We start from the raw sequence: 23,081 nt of genomic DNA, 5'->3' as shown, positions 1-23,081 counted from the left end.
AAATTACAATGCTTTATAACATTCGTGTATCAAAGTTTGCCAAAGACACTTTAGTTCATCCCCTTACTAATAAAACAGATCTGAAACACGAAATGAGTTTTACATTCAACGTTTGATTGTTACATAGATTCAGATTGAAATAAAATATCACTTAGAAAATGACTGTGAAATGAAGTTTTTCAGTAAATTGCTTTTTGATCAAAGGTAGTAATTTAGGTACTAATAATTTTACAATTATTCTGTTCATAGAGGACGGACATTTCCATCGATGATTTCAGCGCAAGTTATGAATTCAATTCATGTACTAGACATGGTCGAAATATTGGAAATCATTCGATATTTTATCATATTCAAAATTTAAATACTCGTGTAAATGGGTGGCATTTCGAATTGTGATGAAGTGTTGTATACATTTAGAACTCGTTGTCCTGCATCTGAATATCGAAAAAAAGATGAAATCTGTAGCATTTGTATTTCCATAGTAACAGCCAATAAAAAAAGGTATAGCAATATTGTAGATCTCTAAATGCACAAAATGTACGTAAGTAGTGAAAGATGTGCATTTTGCGCCTTTTCTAAACGAATGAGAACCCCCACAATATTTACTTTTCATCACAACGGAAATGTTAATCGCAAGAACCTTTTCATCAAATCTTAAATACCACCCAGAAGCGTATAACTTGTGTTAATACAATGACCTCTTTTTAGACTGGTTTCTTAATACAATGACCATTTTTAAGCCTGGTTCCAACTACGTTTTAATATCAAGTCGATAATGTATGGCTAAAAACATGATGATTCAAAGTTGCATATCTTTTTTTGGTTTAGGATTAATTGAGAAGCTTTCAAATGTCAAAACCAAGTTCATTTGGGAGATTTGAAATGTCCTTCGATACAATTGTTGAGGAAATTAGGTGTCTTCTGTTTTACTCTTGTAATTGTATAAATACTGTACTACGATACAGTGGCAGATCCAGGGGGAGGTCCGGGGGTTTGAACCCCCCTTTTTTGGGACGATCAATGCATTTGAATGGGGACATGTAGTTGGAACCCCCCTCTTTTTCCTGGGTTAGGACCCCCTCCCCCTTTTTTTCAAATGGCTGGATCCGCCCCAGCGATGTGTCTGTATCATAAATCACTAGCGACATGTTTTCGCGGTTTTAAACCTTTAAATACATTCTAATAGTTGTCTGATTGGCAAATTAACCGATTGTGCCCGATTCAATAGCGATAGTTTGACTGAAAGTGGATTCGCATGACTGATGTTGTAAGCATACCAGAAGAAGCTTATAACGACCGGCGCCATCGGTTTTGCACCTTTTTGGAGATTATGCGATCCCCCAGTTTTGTTTGTTACTTTCAGTTGTTTCTGTTTAGTTGATTTATGAAATTTGAACATCGGTCAACTAATGTTGTCTACATTTAACATACAAAAACCATAATTACTGGTGAGCATTTATGGTAAAGTTCCTGTCTATCGCGAGGTTATACAGAGTCAATGTTTGTGAGATTGTTAAAACCCCAAAACTCTTTCTTTCCATTTTGAAAAATAGAGATCTATCTATATATATATAGATAGAGAGAGAGAGAGTTTGTACTAGATATATAAATGCGGGGGGAAAAGAAAGATTAGAGATGTCGGATCACTGTTTAAGTATGTGTTACCACTGCATAGGCATGTCAACGTTTATAGACATGCAAATAGCATCTTTTAGATACTTCGATATTATATAAAGAAAGAAACCAATTTAAATATCTAAAGTATCTTACAAAAATAATAACATGTGTTGTTACAATACTAACATATAAAAGTAACAGTTACTAACATTACCTTCCATCTCTAATGACAGGTAGTAAAAAATAGAATAAAAGTCACTTATCTCCAAATTCCTTAATAATCCACATTTGAAATTTAATAAAATATAGAAATGTTCTTTTTCTGTTCATTCAAATAAAAACGTATGATAAACGCAAAATTGTTCAAAACGGTTCGTCTACAGATTAAAAGTTATTACTAGTATTAGACATTCGTCTATTCTCTCGGATAATAAATGATGTTGGTTTTTTTCCACGTGGAAGCAAAACGGTGTGATTCGTTATAGAAAATGAAGTCTAATTTCCTTTGTACAATTCATTCGAAAATACAGTTTGGTCCATCCCCTTACCAATATTACAATTATAAAGTGAAAAAGGTTGTACTTTCCACAAAGGAATATTTTGTGAAATGCGATAAATTCGTTCACAATTACAACTGCTTAAATCAAAAATGAAGAGGAACTGAATAGAACCTTGTTGTATAGTAATAACTTTTGTGGAATGGTAATAACTTGTCACATGATTACTTTGTGGAATGGTAATAACTTGTAACATGATTACTTTGTGGAATGATAATTACTTGTAACATGATTACTTTGTAGAATGGTAATAACTTCTAACATGATTACTTTGTAGAATGGTAATAACTTTGATTACTTTATGGAATGGTAATAACTTGTATCATGATTACCTTGTGGAATGGTTATAACTTGTAACATGATTACTTTGTAGAATGGTAATAACTTGTAACATGATTACTTTGTAGAATGGTAATAAATTGTAACGTGGTTACTTTGTAGAATTGTAATAACTTGTAACATGATTTATCATTACTTTGTAGCATGGTAATCAATTGTAACGTGGTTACTTTGTAGAATTGTAATAACTTGTAACATGATTTATCATTACTTTGTAGCATGGTAATCAATTGTAACGTGGTTACTTTGTAAAATTGTAATAACTTGTAACATGATTACTTTGTAGAATGGCAATAACTTGTAACATGATTACTGTGTAGAGGCAATAACTTGTAACATGATTACTTTGTAGAATAGTAATAACATGTAACATGATTACTTTGTAGAATGGTAATAACTTGTAACATGATTACTTTGTAGAATGGTAATAACTTGTAACATGATTACTTTGTTTTATGGTAATAACTTGTGACATGAATACTTTGTAGAATGGTAATAACTTGTAACATGATTACTTTGTGGAAAGGTTATAACTTGTAACATGATTATTTTGTGGAATGGTAATAACTTGTAACATGATTACTTTGTAGAATAGTAATAACTTGTAACATGATTACTTTGTAGAATGATAATCAATTGTAACGTGGTTACTTTGTAGAATTGTAATAACTTGTAACATGATTACTTTGTAGAATGGCAATAACTTGTAACATGATGAGTTTGTGGAATGGCAATAACATGATAACTTTGTGGAATTGTAATTACTTGTAACATGATTACTTTGTAGAATTGTAATAACTTGTAACATGATTACTTTGTAGAATGGTAATAACTTGTAACATGATTACTTTGTGGAATGGTTATAACTTGTAACATGATTACTTTGTGGAATGGTAATAACTTGTAACATGATTACTTTGTAGAATGGTAATAATTTGTAACGTGGTTACTTTGTAGAATGGTAATAACTTGTAACATGATTACTTTGTAGAATGGCAATAACTTGTAACGTGATTGCTGTGTAGAGGCAATAACTTGTAATATGATTACTTTGTATTATTGTAATAACTTGTAACATGATTACTTTGTGGAATGGTAATAACTTGTAACGTGGTTTCTATGTAGAATTGTAATAACTTGTGACGTGGTCACTTTGTAGAATTGTAATAACTTGTAACATGATTACTTTGTAGAATGGCAATAACTTGTAACATGATTAGTTTGTGGAATGGCAATAACTTGTAACGTGATGACTTTGTAGAATTGTAATAACTTGTAACATGATAACTTTGTGGAATGATAATAACTTGTAACGTGGTGACTTTGTAGAATTGTAATAACTTGTAACATGATTACTTTGTAGAATGGTAATAACTTGTAACATGATTACGTTGTGGAATGGTTGTTACTTGTAACATGATTACTTTGTGGAATGGTAATAACTTGTAACATGATTACTTTGTAGAATGGTAATAAATTGTAACGTGGTTACTTTGTAGAATTGTAATAACTTGTAACATGATTACTTTGTAGACTGGCAATAGCTTGTAACGTGATTCCTGTGTAGAGGCAATAACTTGTAATATGATTACTTTGTAGAATTGTAATAACTTGTAACATGATTACTTTGTAGAATGGTAATAACTTGTAACATGATAACTCTGTGGAATGGTAATAACTTGTAACGTGGTTTCTTTGTAGAATTGTAATAACTTGTGACGTGGTTACTTTGTAGAATTGTAATAACTTGTAACATGATTACTTTGTAGAATTGTAATAACTTGTAACATGATTACTTTGTAGACTGGCAATAGCTTGTAACGTGATTCCTGTGTAGAGGCAATAACTTGTAATATGATTACTTTGTAGAATTGTAATAACTTGTAACATGATTACTTTGTAGAATGGTAATAACTTGTAACATGATAACTCTGTGGAATGGTAATAACTTGTAACGTGGTTTCTTTGTAGAATTGTAATAACTTGTGACGTGGTTACTTTGTAGAATTGTAATAACTTGTAACATGATTACTTTGTAGAATGGCAATAACTTGTAACATGATTATTTTTTGGAATTGTAATAACTTGTAACATGATTACTTTGTGGAATGGTAATAACTTGTAACGTGGTGACTTTGTAGAATTGTAATAACTTGTAACATGATTACTTTGTGGAATGGTAATAACCTGTAACATGATTACTTTGTAGAATGATAATAACTTGTAACATGATTACTTTGTAGAATGGTAATAAATTGTAACGTGGTTACTTTGTAGAATGGTAATATATTGTAACGTGGTTACTTTGTAAAATTGTAATAACTTGTAACATGATTACTTTGTAGAATGGCAATAACTTGTAACATGATTACTGTGTAGAGGCAATAACTTGTAACATGATTACTTTGTAGAATAGTAATAACATGTAACATGATTACTTTGTAGAATGGTAATAACTTGTAACATGATTACTTTGTAGAATAGTAATAACTTGTAACATGATAACTTTGTAGAATGATAATAAATTGTAACGTGGTTACTTTGTAGAATTGTAATAACTTGTAACATGATTACTTTGTAGAATGGCAATAACTTGTAACGTGATTACTGTGTTGAGGCAATAACTTGTAATATGATTACTTTGTAGAATTGTTATAACTTGTAACATGATTACTTTGTAGAATGGTAATAACTTCTAACATGATTACTTTGTGGAATGGTAATAACTTGTAACGTGGTTTCTTTGTATAATTGTAATAACTTGTAACGTGGTTACTTTGTAGAATTGTAATAACTTGTAATATGATTACTTTGTAGAATGGCAATAACTTGTAACATGATGAGTTTGTGGAATGGCAATAACTTGTAACGTGATGACTTTGTAGAATTGTAATAACTTGTAACATGATTACTTTGTGGAATTGTAATTACTTGTAACATGATTACTTTGTAGAATTGTAATAACTTGTAACATGATTACTTTGTAGAATGGTAATAACTTGTAACATGATTACTTTGTGGAATGGTTATAACTTGTAACATGATTACTTTGTGGAATGGTAATAACTTGTAACATGATTACTTTGTAGAATGGTAATAATTTGTAACGTGGTTACTTTGTAGAATTGTAATAACTTGTAACATGATTACTTTGTAGAATGGCAATAACTTGTAACGTGATTGCTGTGTAGAGGCAATAACTTGTAATATGATTACTTTGCCTAATTGTAATAACTTGTTACATGATTACTTTGTAGAATGGTAATAACTTGTAACATGATTACTTTGTGGAATGGTAATAACTTGTAACGTGGTTTCTATGTAGAATTGTAATAACTTGTGACGTGGTCACTTTGTAGAATTGTAATAACTTGTAACATGATTACTTTGTAGAATGGCAATAACTTGTAACATGATTAGTTTGTGGAATGGCAATAACTTGTAACGTGATGACTTTGTAGAATTGTAATAACTTGTAACATGATTACTTTGTGGAATGATAATAACTTGTAACGTGGTGACTTTGTAGAATTGTAATAACTTGTAACATGATTACTTTGTAGAATGGTAATAACTTGTAACATGTTTACGTTGTGGAATGGTTGTTACTTGTAACATGATTACTTTTTGGAATGGTAATAACTTGTAACATGATTACTTTGTAGAATGGTAATAAATTTAAACGTGGTTACTTTGTAGAATTGTAATAACTTGTAACATGATTACTTTGTAGAATGATGAACATGGCTAGGATGAAAAAAAATCCAGCCTTTTTTTGTTGTAATCTCTGTCCTTCCTTTTTCTTAGTTGTAATCTCTGTCCTGCCTTTTTTGTATAGTTTATCATGATTTATTTTTACAAAAATAGGCAATCTTTATTTGGAGTCGGGTTGCATATATACATAACAACAAGGAACATGACCTCTTTATCCGACTGATATTGATAAACAGTACATTCCACTTGAATTTTTATCCATCTGATGAGTTAAGCCTTTTTCAACTGATTTTTGGACCTGAGATTCTCTGGGTTTTTTACAATTCAAGATGGCTAAAGACACCCATATCACCTTAAGACTTTTTCAACTGATTCTTTTAGTTCGTTCTTATGTTGTAATGTTTAGGGGGTTGGGATCCCGCTAACATTTTTAGACTCGACACATTCTGTATGTATGTGGCTGTCCCAAGTCAGGAGCCTGAAAATCAGTGGATGTCGTTTGTTTGTGTGTTACATACTTAGTTTTCGTTCATTTTTTTGTATATATATAAGACCGTTAGTTTTCTCCTTTGAATTGTTTTACATTGTCATTTCGGGGCCTTTTATAGCTGACTATGCTGTATGAGTTTTGCTCATTGTTGAAGGCCGTACGATGACCTATAGTTGTTAATTTCTGTGTCATTTGGTCTCTTGTGGAGAGTTGTCTCATTGGCAATCATACCACATCTTCTTTTTTATAAAACATACATGTAATAACATCAGATATACAACACACACATACAGACAGACAGCACACACATGTATTAAGACATAGATAGCACATGCAAAATATATATTAAAACAAATGTCAAGAATCAGCATAGTAGCACACAGTATTTATATCCGAGTCGCACATGCAAAATTAAACACTATAATCACAAGCAAAAGACTGCAAGCAGCTACAGCACAGGTAATCCTTACGCAAACAAATAAATAATGAATATAAATGACTGCAAATAAATAAAATTTAAAACTAACAGGCTTCAAGATCAAGTCATGGGGCAGCAAGGAGTTACATTATTTACAAGAACTGCAGGTACAATTTTCTGGGGGAAAAAACACCTGGTGGCGATAAAAAAAATAAACTGACCAAAAGTTGACATTTGGCAAGGAGTTTTAGTCTTCCTGTCTAATGACTAAAGCCTTTCTTACGCATACCTTGTTCTTTTTGGCCATGGTATATTCGCTGTGCTTTTGTACCTGAAGTTTAATGTTTACTAAATTTTATAGGAATTCTGGACTTATAAGTCTCTAATGCCATGGTTCTCATTCTTCTGATTTTTAGTGCTAGTAGCTTAGACTGTTCAAGAAGTGTATTGTAAGAATTTGTGTAGTCGTCATAAATAAATCTGAGTGCTCTATCTTGTATTTTTTCTATTTTCTTTATGTTTTGTTCACTGCAGAAGTGCGGCATGTGAGAGGGCAATAGCTGAGGTTTGACAAGATAAATGAGTGTTGTATTGTAAGTTTGGAAAGTCTGGTGGGATGAGTGCCAATTCTTTTTAGTACGTTTAGTTGTTTTCATGGTTTTTTTAAAATCCAGTTTAAAGTCAATTGTTACACCAAGAAGTTTCACCTCGTCTTCACATTTTATGTATGTGTATTTGTATGAATACGTTGTCGATACCAATACTGGCTTTAATACAACGGTTGATTTGGGTTAAATATGTTGAATGATCAATTTAGCGGTTGAGTGTTTGTTTTTTACCTATGGTAATTCCCTGGCATTTTTCAGGGTTTGCCAGCCTTTTTTTTTTTTTTTTTTTAAAGAGAACCATCCATGATATTAAAAAGTAAAATCACAAAAATACTGAACTCCGAGGAAAATTCAATCGGGAAGTCCCTAATCACATGGCAAAATCAAATGGCAAAACACATGAAACGAATGGACAAAAACTGTCATATTCCTGACTTGGTACAGGCATTTTCAAATGTAGAAAATGGTGGATTGAACCTCTCACTTTTACGACAGTATCATCAAATTCCGTCATATTTACAACGATGCGTGAACAAAACAGACTTAATAAATAAAATAGTCAAAATATGGGTATAGCAGCAAGGGCACTTGTTTCTGTCAATATCGGGTTTAATATCCATACCCGTACGAAAAATCACTTTTCATACGGGTATGGATAGTAAACCCGATATTGACAGAAATAAGTGCCTGTGCTGTGTACAGCAGTCATCAATGTGTTACAATCTTAAAACAAACAATTTTACAAAAAAGCACAAAAGCATCTATCAAATTAAAAACACAGTCTTTGCTTAGCGTGTCTGACGTCAGAAAATTTATACGTCATATATATAGAAAGAAATTTTTTCGTTCAATGTTTACACAAAATAATTTTATAATTTTACATGGGGAATGTTAGCATACAGGGTTAAAAAATCAAAAGTATGTTAGAATTAATTTCAGAAATAGACCGAGATTTAAAATTCTCCAGAAGTTCTGTAGAATTTCTAAAGAATCCACAAATGGTTAATACCACTACTCGATTAAAATAATTTTGTCGTTTGTCGTTCAACGTTTTTTCTAATTTATAATTGAACTATAACATAATGACAAATAATAGAAGAATAACATAATGACGGGATCTTTTAAAGTACAGAGTCACGTTATAAGAACCAAAGAATCACAAAAAGTCGCATATATAAAACACACCTGCAAAAATGAAAGAATTAGATAATACAAAAATATTGACGGGGTATATAAGTACCGAGTCACGTCAAATGGATATCACAGAAAAAACAATCCAAACAGTAAACGTAATATTAATAATAAAACAAAGACAAATGAAAGAACAATATAACACGTTGTTAAGATAATAAACAATGTCAGTACGCATAATCTATACATCAAGACCACCATGTATTATTTGTGAAGTTGATACGGAATATTTATCAACAAGGTCTTGGTATCTTCCGATAAACTTTTTTTAGGAAAAGGACGAGTCGTTCTTTGACATACCCCTGGTTCATCAACTTTCTGCTCACTGACAGGCACTGGTGACGTTTTACAAAGTCTGGGAAGGAGCTGCAAGCTCTTAAATATCGAATAAGTTAGGAAATGTATATCCCATATGCAGGTGAAGTTGATATATTGCTACTAAGGTGGGGGAAATTTATAATTTCAAAATTAAAATCGTCTCGTTTGTCATAGATTCTGGTCCTGAGATGACTGTGTATGTCAAATTCGAGATATAAGTCTAAAAATGAGAGGGAGGAAGCCGTGTCTTTTGTTTCTTTAATTTCTATTTCTGGAGGGATATTAATGGAACCCAATCAGAAAAGTTCGGATTGCTTATGGAAAGAACATCATCAATATATCTGAAAGTGAAATTAAATAATCTGGCTTCTTTTATCTTCTTGTTTTGACAAGTGTCTGAAGGAACTCCAATTCATATGAAAAAAAGAAGAGGTCGGCAAGGAGAGGCGCACAGTTAGTTCACATAGGAATGCCGACAATTTGTTGAAAAAGTCTACCTCCAAATTCAACAAATATGTTGTCGATAAGAAACTCCAGCATACTGATCTCTTGTTCTTCTGTGTAGCATACTTTCCCTTTTTTCACTATTAACAAAATATGCCTTATGATATCCCAAAGTAATAAATTTATAGCGTATGCTACCATTTTTATGTTGAAAGGCATTGTGGATTATGCGATTTTTCAATTTCAAATGGGGAATGGTGGTATACAGGGTTGAAAAGTCAAAAGTTTTGATAGAACTGATTTCAGAAAAAGACCGAGATTTAAAATTATCTCGAAGTTCTTTAGAATGTTTAAGAATCCACATATGGTTAATACCACTACGCGAGTAAACAGTTTCACAGTTTTTCTTAAGACCCTCTTTCACTGCGGACTGAAAGTCAATCTAATGGACAATTCTTTAGTGGATCATGAAGATGAGCCGACAATGTACTGTTGTTTGTACGGAATTTTATGAAGCTTAGGTATCCAATACAAACAAGATAAGTCCTCCGATTTTGTGTTCAATGAAATGTTCATTGAATCCATGAAGGACTTATGATTTGCTAAAATTTCATCCTTGTCAAATGATATGTCTTTGTATGTGGGATTACCTGAGTGCTAATTTATTCCTAATTCCTTTACAAGACATTCGATTCGTAATTATACGATTTACATACAAAGACGATATTACTTGAAGCTTTGTCCGCAGGAACAACAACATACTTATCATGAAGAGATGATAGACATTTCACTGCCTCTTTGTCTCTGAAAACGGACTTTGGTCGATCATTCACACAGTTTTACAACTTATGAATGCGACGTTTTATCAGAGACCTGATAGTTTTGGCCCATTCTAACAAAGTGTCCAGTTCAAATTCTTCTCGTTTAGCCCATGCTCGCGTAGTCCTCGATGGAATCCATAATTATTCTGAAGTTATGGTTCCAATTGATGTGTTGGGGTTCTCTAAACTTAGGACCATGCATGAGAAATCACCTTTCGGAGATTTTCATGTTGAATTATGTTTAAATCCCAAGTTATGACATGGCCAGGAGGGCTGTAATTACAAGGCGAGTGGGAACAGTCAAATGTCGGAGGTTTTTTTTAAGGTATTGTTCTAAGTCAAGGTCCTGCAATGCTTGTTTATAAGTTAAATATACTTTAGGTGCAATGGTTTTGGTGTAACTGTAGGATACAATAGGAACAGACTGATTTTGAAATAGGATTTTAGATGTTACCTCCTTATGATGTAGAACGTTGCAGATGTTGATTGCATCAATTCCTCTATTGGTAAAGTGAACCGGAAGGAATTTCCTCTTCCTCAAGTAAAGGTCCCGATCTTACTGGTTTGAAAAGACGGAAAAGAGCTACATCACAAATAATACTGACTTGTCTGTATATTGAAGAAAATGTATTGATGCCGCTCCTTTGTCAAGTGCATAATCTCTCAAACATTTAAGAAAATTAACAGGCAATGAAAAAAGAATAGTTCTAATGTAATGTAACCCTGGTGGTTGATGAAGATGTGAAAGAAGGTCGTCAAAACTCCCAGAGGACGATCTAGATTTGGAAGACTTTTTTTTATATTAGGCCGATGGTAATGTTTTTGTCCATGACTGACGTTGTTGTCGTAAGGTAGTATTAAATAAACTCATTACATTAACATCACTGCAGGCAGGACTTGACAAATTTTCTTCTCATTTGACATTATCATTGCAATCATATGGCATTGCAGTCCCCAATTCCCTTATCCAGAAATATTCTCTATCTTTACGCAAGGATTTGTACAGTAAGATCTTACTATACAAATCCTTGCTTTACGGAAAGGAGTACTTAGTACATGGCTATTTGTGGTGATAAATTTTCTCGATGATGCGTACTTTCATAGATCTATAAAGAAGGATCATGCTATTCATGGTCTGGTTGATTCAAATGGTTATAATCAAAGAACCCTAAATAGGGAGTTAGTATAACCGCCGTTTCATCGGCTCTATGGGTTAATTACTGATTCCAAAGTAGTACCTGTCCTGCCTACTTTTTTCAAATTTCATCCTAGCACCCTATAAAAATCAAATAAGTGAGTATAATTCGAAATGAATAAGAAATATTATGTATGAATTAAATATAGTGAGAAAATGGGAGACACTGCTGTTTTATATTTGGAACTCCCGCCATAAAACTTTTTCTCCGACAGATGGCACCCCGAAATGTTTTCAATGTCAAAGGTCAGGAGAAAAAATGGCGTCGGATCTGATGTTTTGGTTTTTCTTTGCACATTTTTTAACAGATTTGGTAAGTTGTTGAACGAAAGTGTTAAACTGATTAGTGAAAACAAATAAAATAAAACTTCTTTTCAATATTTCTTTAGTTAAAAGCGAATAATTTGAATCTATGCTCTTGCAAATTTGAATTTTTTTATGGAATACGTGGAACAAAGAACAGCTGATCGATCGCCTGATTTTGCTATTTTATCGTGAAATAAGAGTTTATTACTCAGTCGTTCATAGGTTTGTATATAGTTGCATATTTAATGAAAGAAATGAAAGATATTAATACATTATAGCAAAATAATTTTTGAGATAAATTTATAAAAAAATCTTGGCAAACTATCAAAAAATGCAAAAATGACAAAATTTAAAAGTGATATTATTTTATGTATTAGCTGGGACTATTATACTAACAAGGCAGCTGTCACTGTCAAAACAATATGGTGTATTGATAAATAGCACAGGTGAAGTTCTAATGACTGTGATGTAGATATAATGTCTTTAGTCTTTAGATATTATTACACTGATTGGTGTAACGGTTTCCAGTCCTGTTGGTATAATATAGTTTGATACTGACCTCCAACGAATCCCAGGTGCTAATCTATGGATCTGTAGGGGGTCAGTAATTAACCTTATAACGAAGTTATTGTATGCAGGATTCTTCATTCTTAGTGTTGAGGGAAGGATGCCTTTTATCGTCAGGTGTCATACAGCGATTTTTGCCTACCATTAGCATCAAATTGGTTTGAATTTATCTGTGATTAGTCAAAATATGCTTGTCATGATTTGTCAGAGGTCCTATTTTTTTATCTTCATTATTGTAACCTTAATTTTTGGACAAATTATTTGTCAAAATTAGTCTATTATTTTAATCATCATTCCCATTGCCATTGAAGCCATAAACTGGCAACGTGCAGATTCGTGTAAAAGTGAAAAAACTCAAATATTAATGTTCACCCTACATGTAAGTTGGTTTGGCAGTTTATAATTAATAGTTTTGTTGTGTGTTCTCTTGGTACACAAGTTCTGATATCCATGATATCTGTTATACATGTACATGTTATTGTAATTTAAAATAAAACATTACAGGTAGAAGGCTATTACTGTGACAGTGAAAGATGTTTGGAGAATGAGTATTGTTGTGGAGACAATATATGCTGTGTGTCATATACAGTTTGGGAACTGTGGTATTTCTGGTAAGTCATTTTGTGCTGTGTGGCATATACAGTTTTGGAACTGTGGTATTTCTGGTAAGTCATGTTGTGCTGTGTTTCATATACAGTTTGGGAACTGTGGTATTTCTGGTAAGTCATGTTGTGCTGTGTGTCATAAACAATTTGGGAACTGTGATATTTCTGATAAGACAATATATTCTGTGTGTCATAAAAAGTTTGGGAACTGAGATGTTTCTGGTAAGACAATATATGCTGTGTGTCATATACAGTTTGGGAACTGTGGCACTTCTGGTAAGACAATAGATTCTGTGTGTCATATGAAGTTTGGGAACTGTGATATTTCTGGTAAGACATTATGTGCTGTGTCATTTACAGTTTGGGAACTAAGGTATTTCTGGTAAGACATTTTGTGCTGTGTGTCATATACAGTCAGTTTGGAAACTGTTGTATTTCTTGTAAGTCATTTTGTACTGCATGTCATATATATGTATATACAGCATGTACAGTTTGGTAATTATGGTTTTTCTGGTAAGACAGTGTGTGCTGTGTGTCATATACCATGTATACAGTTTGGGAACTGTGGCACTTCTGGTAAGACAATATATTCTGTGTGTCATATACAGTTTGTGAACTGTGGTATTTCTAGTAGTGAGGACAATATATACTGTGTGTCGTACATGTATACAGTTTGGGAACTGTGTGGTATTCTTGGTATGAAATTTTGTGCTTTGTGTCATATGAAGTTTGGGAACTGTGATATTTCTGATAAGACATTATGTGTTGTGTGTCATATACAGTGTGGGAACTGTGGTATTTCTGGTAAGACATTATATGATGTGTGTCTGTATATATATATTTATATAGCTTTAAAACATGCTATAGACATGATAAACTACTTTTCTCATGCCGGTTCTGTATCAATGTCTATATATTTATCATTGTAGGTGTGGTATAATTTTCTTCCTTGTACTGCTGTCCATGTGTTTATGTTTATGGAAGACAAGATACAGAGACAGTCGAATCTTTATTGGTACTTCTCAACCTATATACAGTCCATTATCAAGCAAACAGCCATCCCTGGCAAATGTAAGTCACACCCAACCTATATACAGTTAATTGTTGAACAAACAGAAATTTCTGACACATGTAAGTCAAACCCAACCTATATTCCACAATTCTCATTAAGAGGCATACATGTGTCCTGGACACATAAAAATTGAGCTGGACGCTAATAATACAGTACATAAGTACAAATAGCAATCTTGGGCACATATAAAATCATAATCAGTCTATAAAGATCTATAAACAGTTTGCTGTCAATCAAAAACAGCCACCTCTGGCACATGTATGATCTTAAGTCATACAACCTACCTATATAGTTTATTGTCAAAAAGTTATTCATTTTGCACATGTTAGTCATTGAGAATCTAAATAACATACATTTTTTTGTACAACCCTCAATTGAATATTAAATGATTCATAACACTATGTATGGTCCACTCCTGAGAAGCACATTTGAGACATTTTTAAAGCAATTGCTTTTATGCCGTCGCGTATGGCCATCTTTGTGACCCAGATCAGAGACTCCGCCCAGATCAAGCCATAGTATTTTGTTAAACAGGCTCCTGGTCAGTCATTCTTTAACACCTATGTATGTTTTCTAATGCAATACATAGCTTGAAACTTAAAAAAAACGTTAGTGGATTTAAGAAGTTTCAGAATATGTTCTTGTAGATGTATTTTTGTATTTAAAGGGTCAACCGTTTGACTATCAAATAACATAGAAGTCCGAGTGAAAAAAAGTACATTTTTATAAATGCGATTCCGTTTTCCGCCGTTCGTACAATGTTTCAACAAAATATGGATTCATTTCAGTTGTTGATTTAGTATTGAAAATTTAACTGAATTATCTCCTAATAAATACGGTTTTTTATGTTTAATTTGTGTTTCTTTAAGAGGTCAGGTGCTCTTGTTCATTCATAAAATTATCGTTCATTCATACATTTATCGTAAAATCAAAATCACTACACAGGTTAATGCGTAGTGTCAAATTATTACCTGTAATCTAAAAATAGACAAACTTTATTTGCGCAAATAATTTAGCGGAACGAAACCCTTGTTGAAAACACATAACAATAAGTTCGTTTTCCTTTTCTGTCAAAACTCCGTAATATTTATCGATTACCTTACTAATGAAATGGACCCGTCCAAACGTAGTAGATGCTAAGTCGGTCCAGATGAAGAGATATTTACAATTTGGAATTTTCTAGTTTATTAATACATAGATTGAAAAAAAGTACGTCTTTTTAAATATCATGATCAAAACTGGGTTTGCATAACAAATGTCAGATGAAACCATTATCCTCGTCTTTTCAGTGAACAAGTCTACTACGTTTGTTGACACTCGACGGTCCACCGTGTTAGCAATTTTATTTCACATGTTTTCGAAATATTGAAGATCATTTTTCGCAATGTTTCCTGAAAATTGATAAATATCAAAGCAACGTAGAGCTGTTTGTTCTTGTTCGTATAATAAAATTGAGAATGGAAATGGGGAATTTGTCAAAGAGACAACAACCCGACCATAGAAAAACATACAACAGCAGAATTAAGGTCACTTACAGGTCTTCAATGCAGCGAAAAATTCCCGCACCCGGAGGCGTCCTTCAGCTGGCCCCTATACAATATATATACTAGTTCAGTGATAACGATTTAATGTCATGTTTGTCTGTGATGACCCCCCTTTTCGGGATTGCATGAGAATTGTAGTTATCTCGTACCCACATGCACTTGTTTCTATTCATAGGAAGGTCGACTATCCATATAAAACTATTTACTATTTATATGGATAATCGACCTTCCTATGGATAGAAACAAGTGCCTGTGCTCGTACCGCATCAGAAGGACACATATCAACTGAGCAATAATGTTTGGAACTTAGTTTTAAAAATGATGACAAAGTAACATTATGAAAATATTTTTATTAAGCTGAAATATACATTTATTCTTTACATGTTTATGTCTTGTAAGATATTTTATTTCTTTCCTGTTTTTTAACATTTGCGTCTGGAAAGTTGAAATGTTTTAACTTAATCGATCTTAATCATTTGTGTTAATGGTTAAATATAAATTAATAATGAAAATTGTTAAAATTAAATCAATAAAGGAAATTATTGCCAAGGAAGTTACAAACACTACCAGGGGATAATCCATGATGATTTCTTTTTGAGTTATATGTTTCAGCACATGTATATTTGACCCCAACTTTAACCTGGTAAACGTGTTGTCTCCTTGTGAAATATAAAACATATTAAAAATGACTTTCTGCTAAAGTCTTTTATTTATATAAAGTTAAAACCTTCTTACTTTTAACTAGACAACACTCATGTCAGGTTTAATTCTTGTATATATGTGGATGAAAAATAAAAGTCCCCAAACATTAACATGGCAGCAATTGCTTTTACAGCCTTTAAGGCTTTGATTGATAAGGTTCACACTCTGACTCACATAAACAGCCTGTTTGGCACTTGCACAAATGTACGTCATTGCTTTATACACAGTATCAAACAGACATCATATTAAATTCTATTTGAAATAATTATACAGTTATCATGAGAAATCCTGTAATAGTCTAAGACATACATGTACCTCAACTGTGACTATTTACAACTTAAATAGAGTCCTGTTTCATAATTCCAGTTTGTAAAGTTGCTTCAAACATTTGTCAAACCACAATCATGGAGTTTCATTTATTAGAAACAAATTTTGAGAAAGGCATTCAGTACAATAGATTTACTTCTATCGACAGAACACTTAAGTAGGGGATATTTCATGGTGAATAAGTGATGCACTGAAAATATTTGCAAAGGTATTTCACCAAATTTTGGTATTTCCTCAAAGTCAAAGACTTTGGGCATCACTTGTGTCAACAGAATCATTACTACAAACTGACCATATTCATTCCATGCTCACTTGAATTAGCAATTGTATCCAATGTTAAAGATACTACAAAATAATATAAATAAAAATTGATGCTTTTCTTAATACTTATTATATTGTGTTATATAGGGTGAAAGATATAGAGATGATATTACAGAAGCAGAGTATTACAGAACCCCGCCCCCTACTGGTGTCTATGGATACAACACAACAGTCCCTCCCACTTATGATGATGTCGTCAACAATTACAAAGAAGATCACAAGAAATAGCCTACCGATGTTGAGAGAGGGCAAAAGTGCAATTGAAAACTTTGACGATATCTGATGCTAGGATATCTATCTGAATGACGAAATATATACCATATCTCAGGTCAAAGATCACAGACATGCAAATGTTTTATTTTTTTGTCTCAAATATCTGTATACAAAACTGGTACACATCCAAGTTAAATAATGTGCTATATGAACTTTGAGGTAATGAATATAATGTTTTTATTATTACATTTGTGTTTGTACAAATCCTGAGGAAGCATGTCTATGTGATAATGATGGACAATTAAAGTTAATGCTGGACAATTCAAGTTAATGCTGGACAATTGAAGTTTTCTTTCGTTTTCTGAATTCTTACAATCAGAAGAAGCAATGTACAACATGATTTAGTTGAGGGAGAAATTTCTGAGAATTTTGAATGACTGGTATTTCATTATGTTCTCAGAAGTATTAACATCATTCTTTATTCATATGATATTTTTTTATTAATTTATGAATATTTTACTTTGAAGAAATTTCTAGGAACTAAATTTGAACAGACATCCTAGTCTGTTATAGACAATGCCTAGCATGTAATACACAATCTGTCAATGTGATGTTGTTGGATTGCTGTCACATTCACACCATTTCTCTTTGAAGTCATATTTATTGATGTAAAATAATACTAAAAATAATATTATTTTGATGGAAGAAACAGTGATCATAAATATTAGTCGTTTTTATACACATTAGAAATATATTTGAGCAACTTCAATGTATTTTCTATGTAATCTGCCATTTTCAAAATGTGTTTTGCTCGTATGACAGCTGATGTTGTTTTCAGGACAAATTATAAATAATCTGATTTTTCTTTCCAAAAAAGTTGTTAGGAGAGCTACAATGTATGGCAATATATAGTTTTGGCAATAAACCTTTCTGGAAGTCAACTACAAATCTGCCTAGATTGTAACTCAGTTTAATGCTTATTCTCAAGTTTTCTCTTATCCAAATGAATTACACAGAAAAAAGGTTGAAATTCTGTTAGCAAAGTGATTGCTTGAAGGATAAATTATATCTTAATTCATTAAGATTTTCTTTATCCAATGTACAAAAACTTAAAAAGTATCGTCCATAATTTGTATGAAATGTTGTCACTGGACATTGAGCAAAAAACAATCATTTTATTTGTCAATATTTTGTCCATGGATAATTTATGGTTGTTTTCCCTATTCAAACCAGTGATATAGTTGTTAAAATATTTTTGTGTCACAAATGTTTTGTCATGCATCATTATTTCAACATTAATATAGATTTTTGTTAAAATTGTTTATCCATACCATCTTTATATGAATGTGTAAGCTTTATACTTTGAAAAATTTGAAAATTTAGGCTTTTGTAGATTTACATCAACAATTTTGGGCGTTTAAAAAGACATCAGAATGAATAAATGCCCTCTTAAAAAATAAAGCTAATGTTTACCATCATTTGTTTGAGAGAAAAACAGAAATGCCCTCGCAATTAAATAACATTATCAATTAAATGATTTGCTAGATCCACACTTCAAAACAGTTCATTTATTTTATATCTGTTATTGTTGGTAAAATTGCACGACATGTTTTTTGTCTATAGAATTATTTTCACTAAATATAAAATGGTCATTCAATTCAATTTACATTGAGAAAGTGTAAACTACTTGCTGTATATAACAATATTGTGTATGTTTCATTAATGCTTCAGTGAGGGATAATAGTATTCTAAAACTTGTATAAATTGGGAAATTGTTATGTTTGTTCATAAATGTTAGTTTCCCAAAAAATAAGAACAATTCAACCTTTATAAAAATATGCATAAACTGAATAAAAATGCATGTTTTAAATCATCATTATTATGGTTCAATTTTTATAGCATTGATAAATAAAATGAATTTATTTTTGAATTTACACATATTATTTTTTTGTGTGGGGGGATTTATTTTTTGTAATTAAGATAGAAAGGCTTAATGATAGTGCTCTATATGTAAGAATTTAAAGAATCTTTATACATAAAGTCCTGCTCATATAGGAATGTCCTATCAGAAGAGGAGTGTACTGTACTTATGGTTTACAATTTTGTAGTTAAAAAGGACCAAGATGAGATGATAGAAACCATGATATATAACGAAATCTCATATGAATTGATATGTTTATTGACTACTGTAATATTGTCCTCTTTTTATTGACTACTGTAATGTTGTCCTCTTTTATTGACTCCTGTAATGTTCTTTTATTGACCACTGAATGTCATGGTCCAAATCATATAGATCTGTCCTGTACATAATAAATTCTATACAATTTTACCGTTGGCAATGTTTTTACTTCTTTAATAATATTTCCAGGTATAGTGGATTAATCCAAGCTAAGCAACCGAAATAAATAAAAAGCTTGTACTGCAAAATAAAGCTACCCAAACTGAACACCAATGAAAACAAATAACTTAATTTCAAAAGTCAATATTCCTATGCTTGGAAGGACAAATAAATATGTTCTTGATTTGCCTGAATAAATACCTGTGTTTTTGTTTAACAATATATAGTGGGATACCAACAGGAAATTAAAACAAAAAATCTATTTAAGTAACAGTGATCTTGACCTGTAACCTCTTGATCAAAAGATCAATAGGCATCTTCCCATTCCCTAAATATTTCATCTATATTAATGTCATTCCAACAAGCATGGGAAACTTGTTACCATATTGAAACCATTTTTCATATGTTTATATACTTAGTAATAGTGACCTTGACTTGAACTTTTGACTTCAAAATCCATAGGCCTTTACCCTTTCTTTAATTAATATGCCAGCTGTATAAGTTTTATTTCAAACCAAGCAAAGGTAACTCAAATTACCTCTAGAAACCATTCCCCTCCCCAACCCTAAATAGAATTGTATTTTAGTAACTGAACTTTAGTTTTTACCTATTAAACCCAAGTCCAATGGGCTTCCCCCCTCATATCTTCCATCTTTATAAGTTTCATCCCAATTAAGAAATAGGTGTACTAGTTTCCATCTGGAAACTTTGTTTCGGACCCTTTATTTTAGATGCATGGAAGGAGGAACTATTGGACAAAGCAATTTACTATATGCTCCTGAAATTTTTATAGGGAGCATAATGAAAGTAAAACAAAAGTCTTATAGCATTACTGTCGTACAGATGAACTGTTCTTTGTTATCAATTCTAACCATTTGTTGTACCTTAGCTGTATTTGGCAAAACTTCTTTGAATTTTTAGTCCTCAATGCTCTTCAACTTTGTACTTTATTTGACCTATTTAATATTGTTTAAGTCGAGCGTCACTGATAAGTCTTTTGTAGACGAAAAGTGTGTCTGGTGTAAATATAAAATTTCAATCCTGGTATCTATGAAGAGTTTATTTACAGTTAAACTCTTTTTAAAAGTCTAAAATGGCAATTATAAATATTTTTTCAGTACTTTGCATCTATCTATCAATACGCCCATCATGTAATATTTAATACTATATAGTGTTTCTAATTTCAGCACATATTTAACAATGTTAAATATAATGAGGGGATATATTTTGTGGACTATTTTTGTTTATCATGAGGAAACTGTGATCATGTTATTATTTTTGTCATATCTATTTTATTACAGATTGTTATTTCTTATTCATGTGTATATTTTCATGCAGTAAAAATTAGATTCTCACTTGACTTTTGTTTATTTCATTCACTGGACGTTGCACCTGAAATGCATTTACAAGTAGGGCTGTATCACTTTTAAGAGCCACCATAACAGAATAATGCGAAAAAGGAAGCATTGTTTAGCAGTTTCTGTCCTATTTATAATAGTTCTAAGATAATTGGAAGAAACCCTACAAGATACAAATTGTCATTTATGGAAAGGACTCAACTCATGGATTCAGTAAAATTTGATGTTTTATGGGTCTTTTTTAAATTTGTATGGCTGACCTTTGTTAATGTTCTACTTTGTGTCTAAAATATTTTTCAAGATAAAAGGCTTAAATGACTAAAAATTTGTTTACCCAGTTATGTGTGGTCCCTTGCTTGTTATCTTTGGAAAATCAGTACAGAAAGCAAATACATGTAAGGATATTTAATTTATTTTTAGATTTTTATTTTTGTTAATCTATGGTTCTTTAATGTCCAGTGGATAACTTAAAGAACATGCTTAAGCAATATGAGTATGCTTCACAAACCCACTGAGCCATATTTCTGAAGTGCTAGTCCACAAGGTCTGGAGGAAACATTCTGATTCTGAACACTTTATGCCACAAACCAAGCAGAGAAGCAGCAAATATCAGTATTAAAGTCTTTAGTTTGTTGTTCATCTCTTAGACTAGTAGTGCGGTGACAGAAGTGTAAAAAGTTGTCTAGATCGCGAGTTTAATCTCCCCAACTAACACACGGCTAAATATGGTCTTAACTTAAAGACAAATATGTCTTCTTTAGTTTTTGCCCTGTCGTCAGAATTTCGTACGGTCACATTTTTCTAAAAAGTCTTTTTAATGACTAGTAGTATATTAGAGAGTTTCAACCCCCCTTTTTTCAAAATGAAAAATTGTGTATGATTCCTAACATTTAATTGAAATAGTTTTTCCTGAAGCTATTTTTATATGTCAAAATATTCTATTCAGTATTTTATTTTCTTCTAATCTATAAAATTTTCGAAGTTTGGACTGTTTAAAATTGAGATAATTTTAATTGCAAATTCAGACAAAAACTTTTGTTTCTTCTTCATAGTAGTAATAAAAATTGTCCCATAATATTTTAAGCATATATTTCATAAAACTAATAAGTGATAAAAATTTCGGAACCAAAATATGAAAAAAAACTTAAGAAATCAATGGAAAAAGAATGGAGTAAAAAACTTCAATTTCAACACGGAACTTAATCACTTGCCTTCCGTCACATTTTATGTATTAGTCAATAATTAGCTCTCAAATGATATATGGAATTACTACCTTTTTCGCTAATATATACACATATTTTCAATTAAAGTGAACTGTTATATGCCACATACTTTGTTTGTGTATGTTTATATTTTATGTTTTTTTGTTATAAAACATCAAAAGTACTTCGTCAGAAAAGTCTTATTGTAAAATCAAAATAATTGACGGATAGTTTCAGTAAATATTCCGTGATATAACAAGTCTGTTGGAACTTACCCGATTAAGTCCAAAGTAAAGACAAAAGTAGTTAAATAATATGCCAAAAAAAAACTTGACTGAAATTTTGAGTCAATTTACCAGTATAGGGAAGTCGGTTTATGTATCTTCATTGAATAAAAGATTCGATGAGGCGAACATCAAGATGTTTCATGCGATAGCTGTTAATTTGAAGAACTCTGTGCAAGCAGTTTATCATCGTTCATACTGCAAAAGTTACACAAGTAAACATATCTGTTCCCCCTTTTAGAGCGAGGACGCTTCTAATCTAATATTTAATGACGACATACAATTATCGGACTGTTGTCCCTCAGTTTCGGGTATTTGTACGCTTTCTAGAATGCATTCGTTCAACTGGAGCGCTTGTATATTTTGTTGCAACAAAACATTTTAGAAAGATAAAAATACTACTCAAGTTTAAATCAGATGAGCGTTTTAAGAATGTTTTATCCGTGTCAGATAAAGTGAAAGTTGAAATAGTTTCCCGTCCATCTTTTAAACATCAAACACTCTGTCATTTTGGTTGCATTACAAATTAT

General features: G+C 31.7%; 1 protein-coding gene across 1 annotated transcript; it reads left to right on the top strand.

The window, feature by feature from the left end:
- Positions 1–11,945: 11,945 nt before the first annotated feature.
- Positions 11,946–21,062, top strand: LOC143065477 (uncharacterized). The gene is made up of 4 exons (XM_076239056.1): positions 11,946–12,025; positions 13,090–13,196; positions 14,120–14,261; positions 17,244–21,062. Exons 1-4 carry the CDS (start codon positions 11,972–11,974, stop codon positions 17,382–17,384), a joined length of 444 nt encoding a protein of 147 aa, XP_076095171.1. The 5' UTR covers positions 11,946–11,971; the 3' UTR covers positions 17,385–21,062.
- The last annotated feature ends 2,019 nt before the right edge of the window (positions 21,063–23,081 follow it).

Source organism: Mytilus galloprovincialis, chromosome 2 (assembly GCF_965363235.1).
Source record: "Mytilus galloprovincialis chromosome 2, xbMytGall1.hap1.1, whole genome shotgun sequence".
NCBI lineage: Eukaryota > Metazoa > Mollusca > Bivalvia > Mytilida > Mytilidae > Mytilus > Mytilus galloprovincialis.
This window is presented reverse-complemented; position numbering and strand designations above follow the sequence as displayed.

Excerpts from the sequence above, each read along its gene's own strand:
- LOC143065477 (XM_076239056.1), top strand. The coding sequence starts at position 11,972 with ATGGCGTCGGATCTGATGTTTTGGTTTTTCTTTGCACATTTTTTAACA. Across the intron at positions 12,026-13,089 it reads CACATTTTTTAACAGATTTG|GTAGAAGGCTATTACTGTGA; the intron begins GTAAGTTGTTGA and ends AAAACATTACAG. Across the intron at positions 13,197-14,119 it reads TGGGAACTGTGGTATTTCTG|GTGTGGTATAATTTTCTTCC; the intron begins GTAAGTCATTTT and ends TTATCATTGTAG.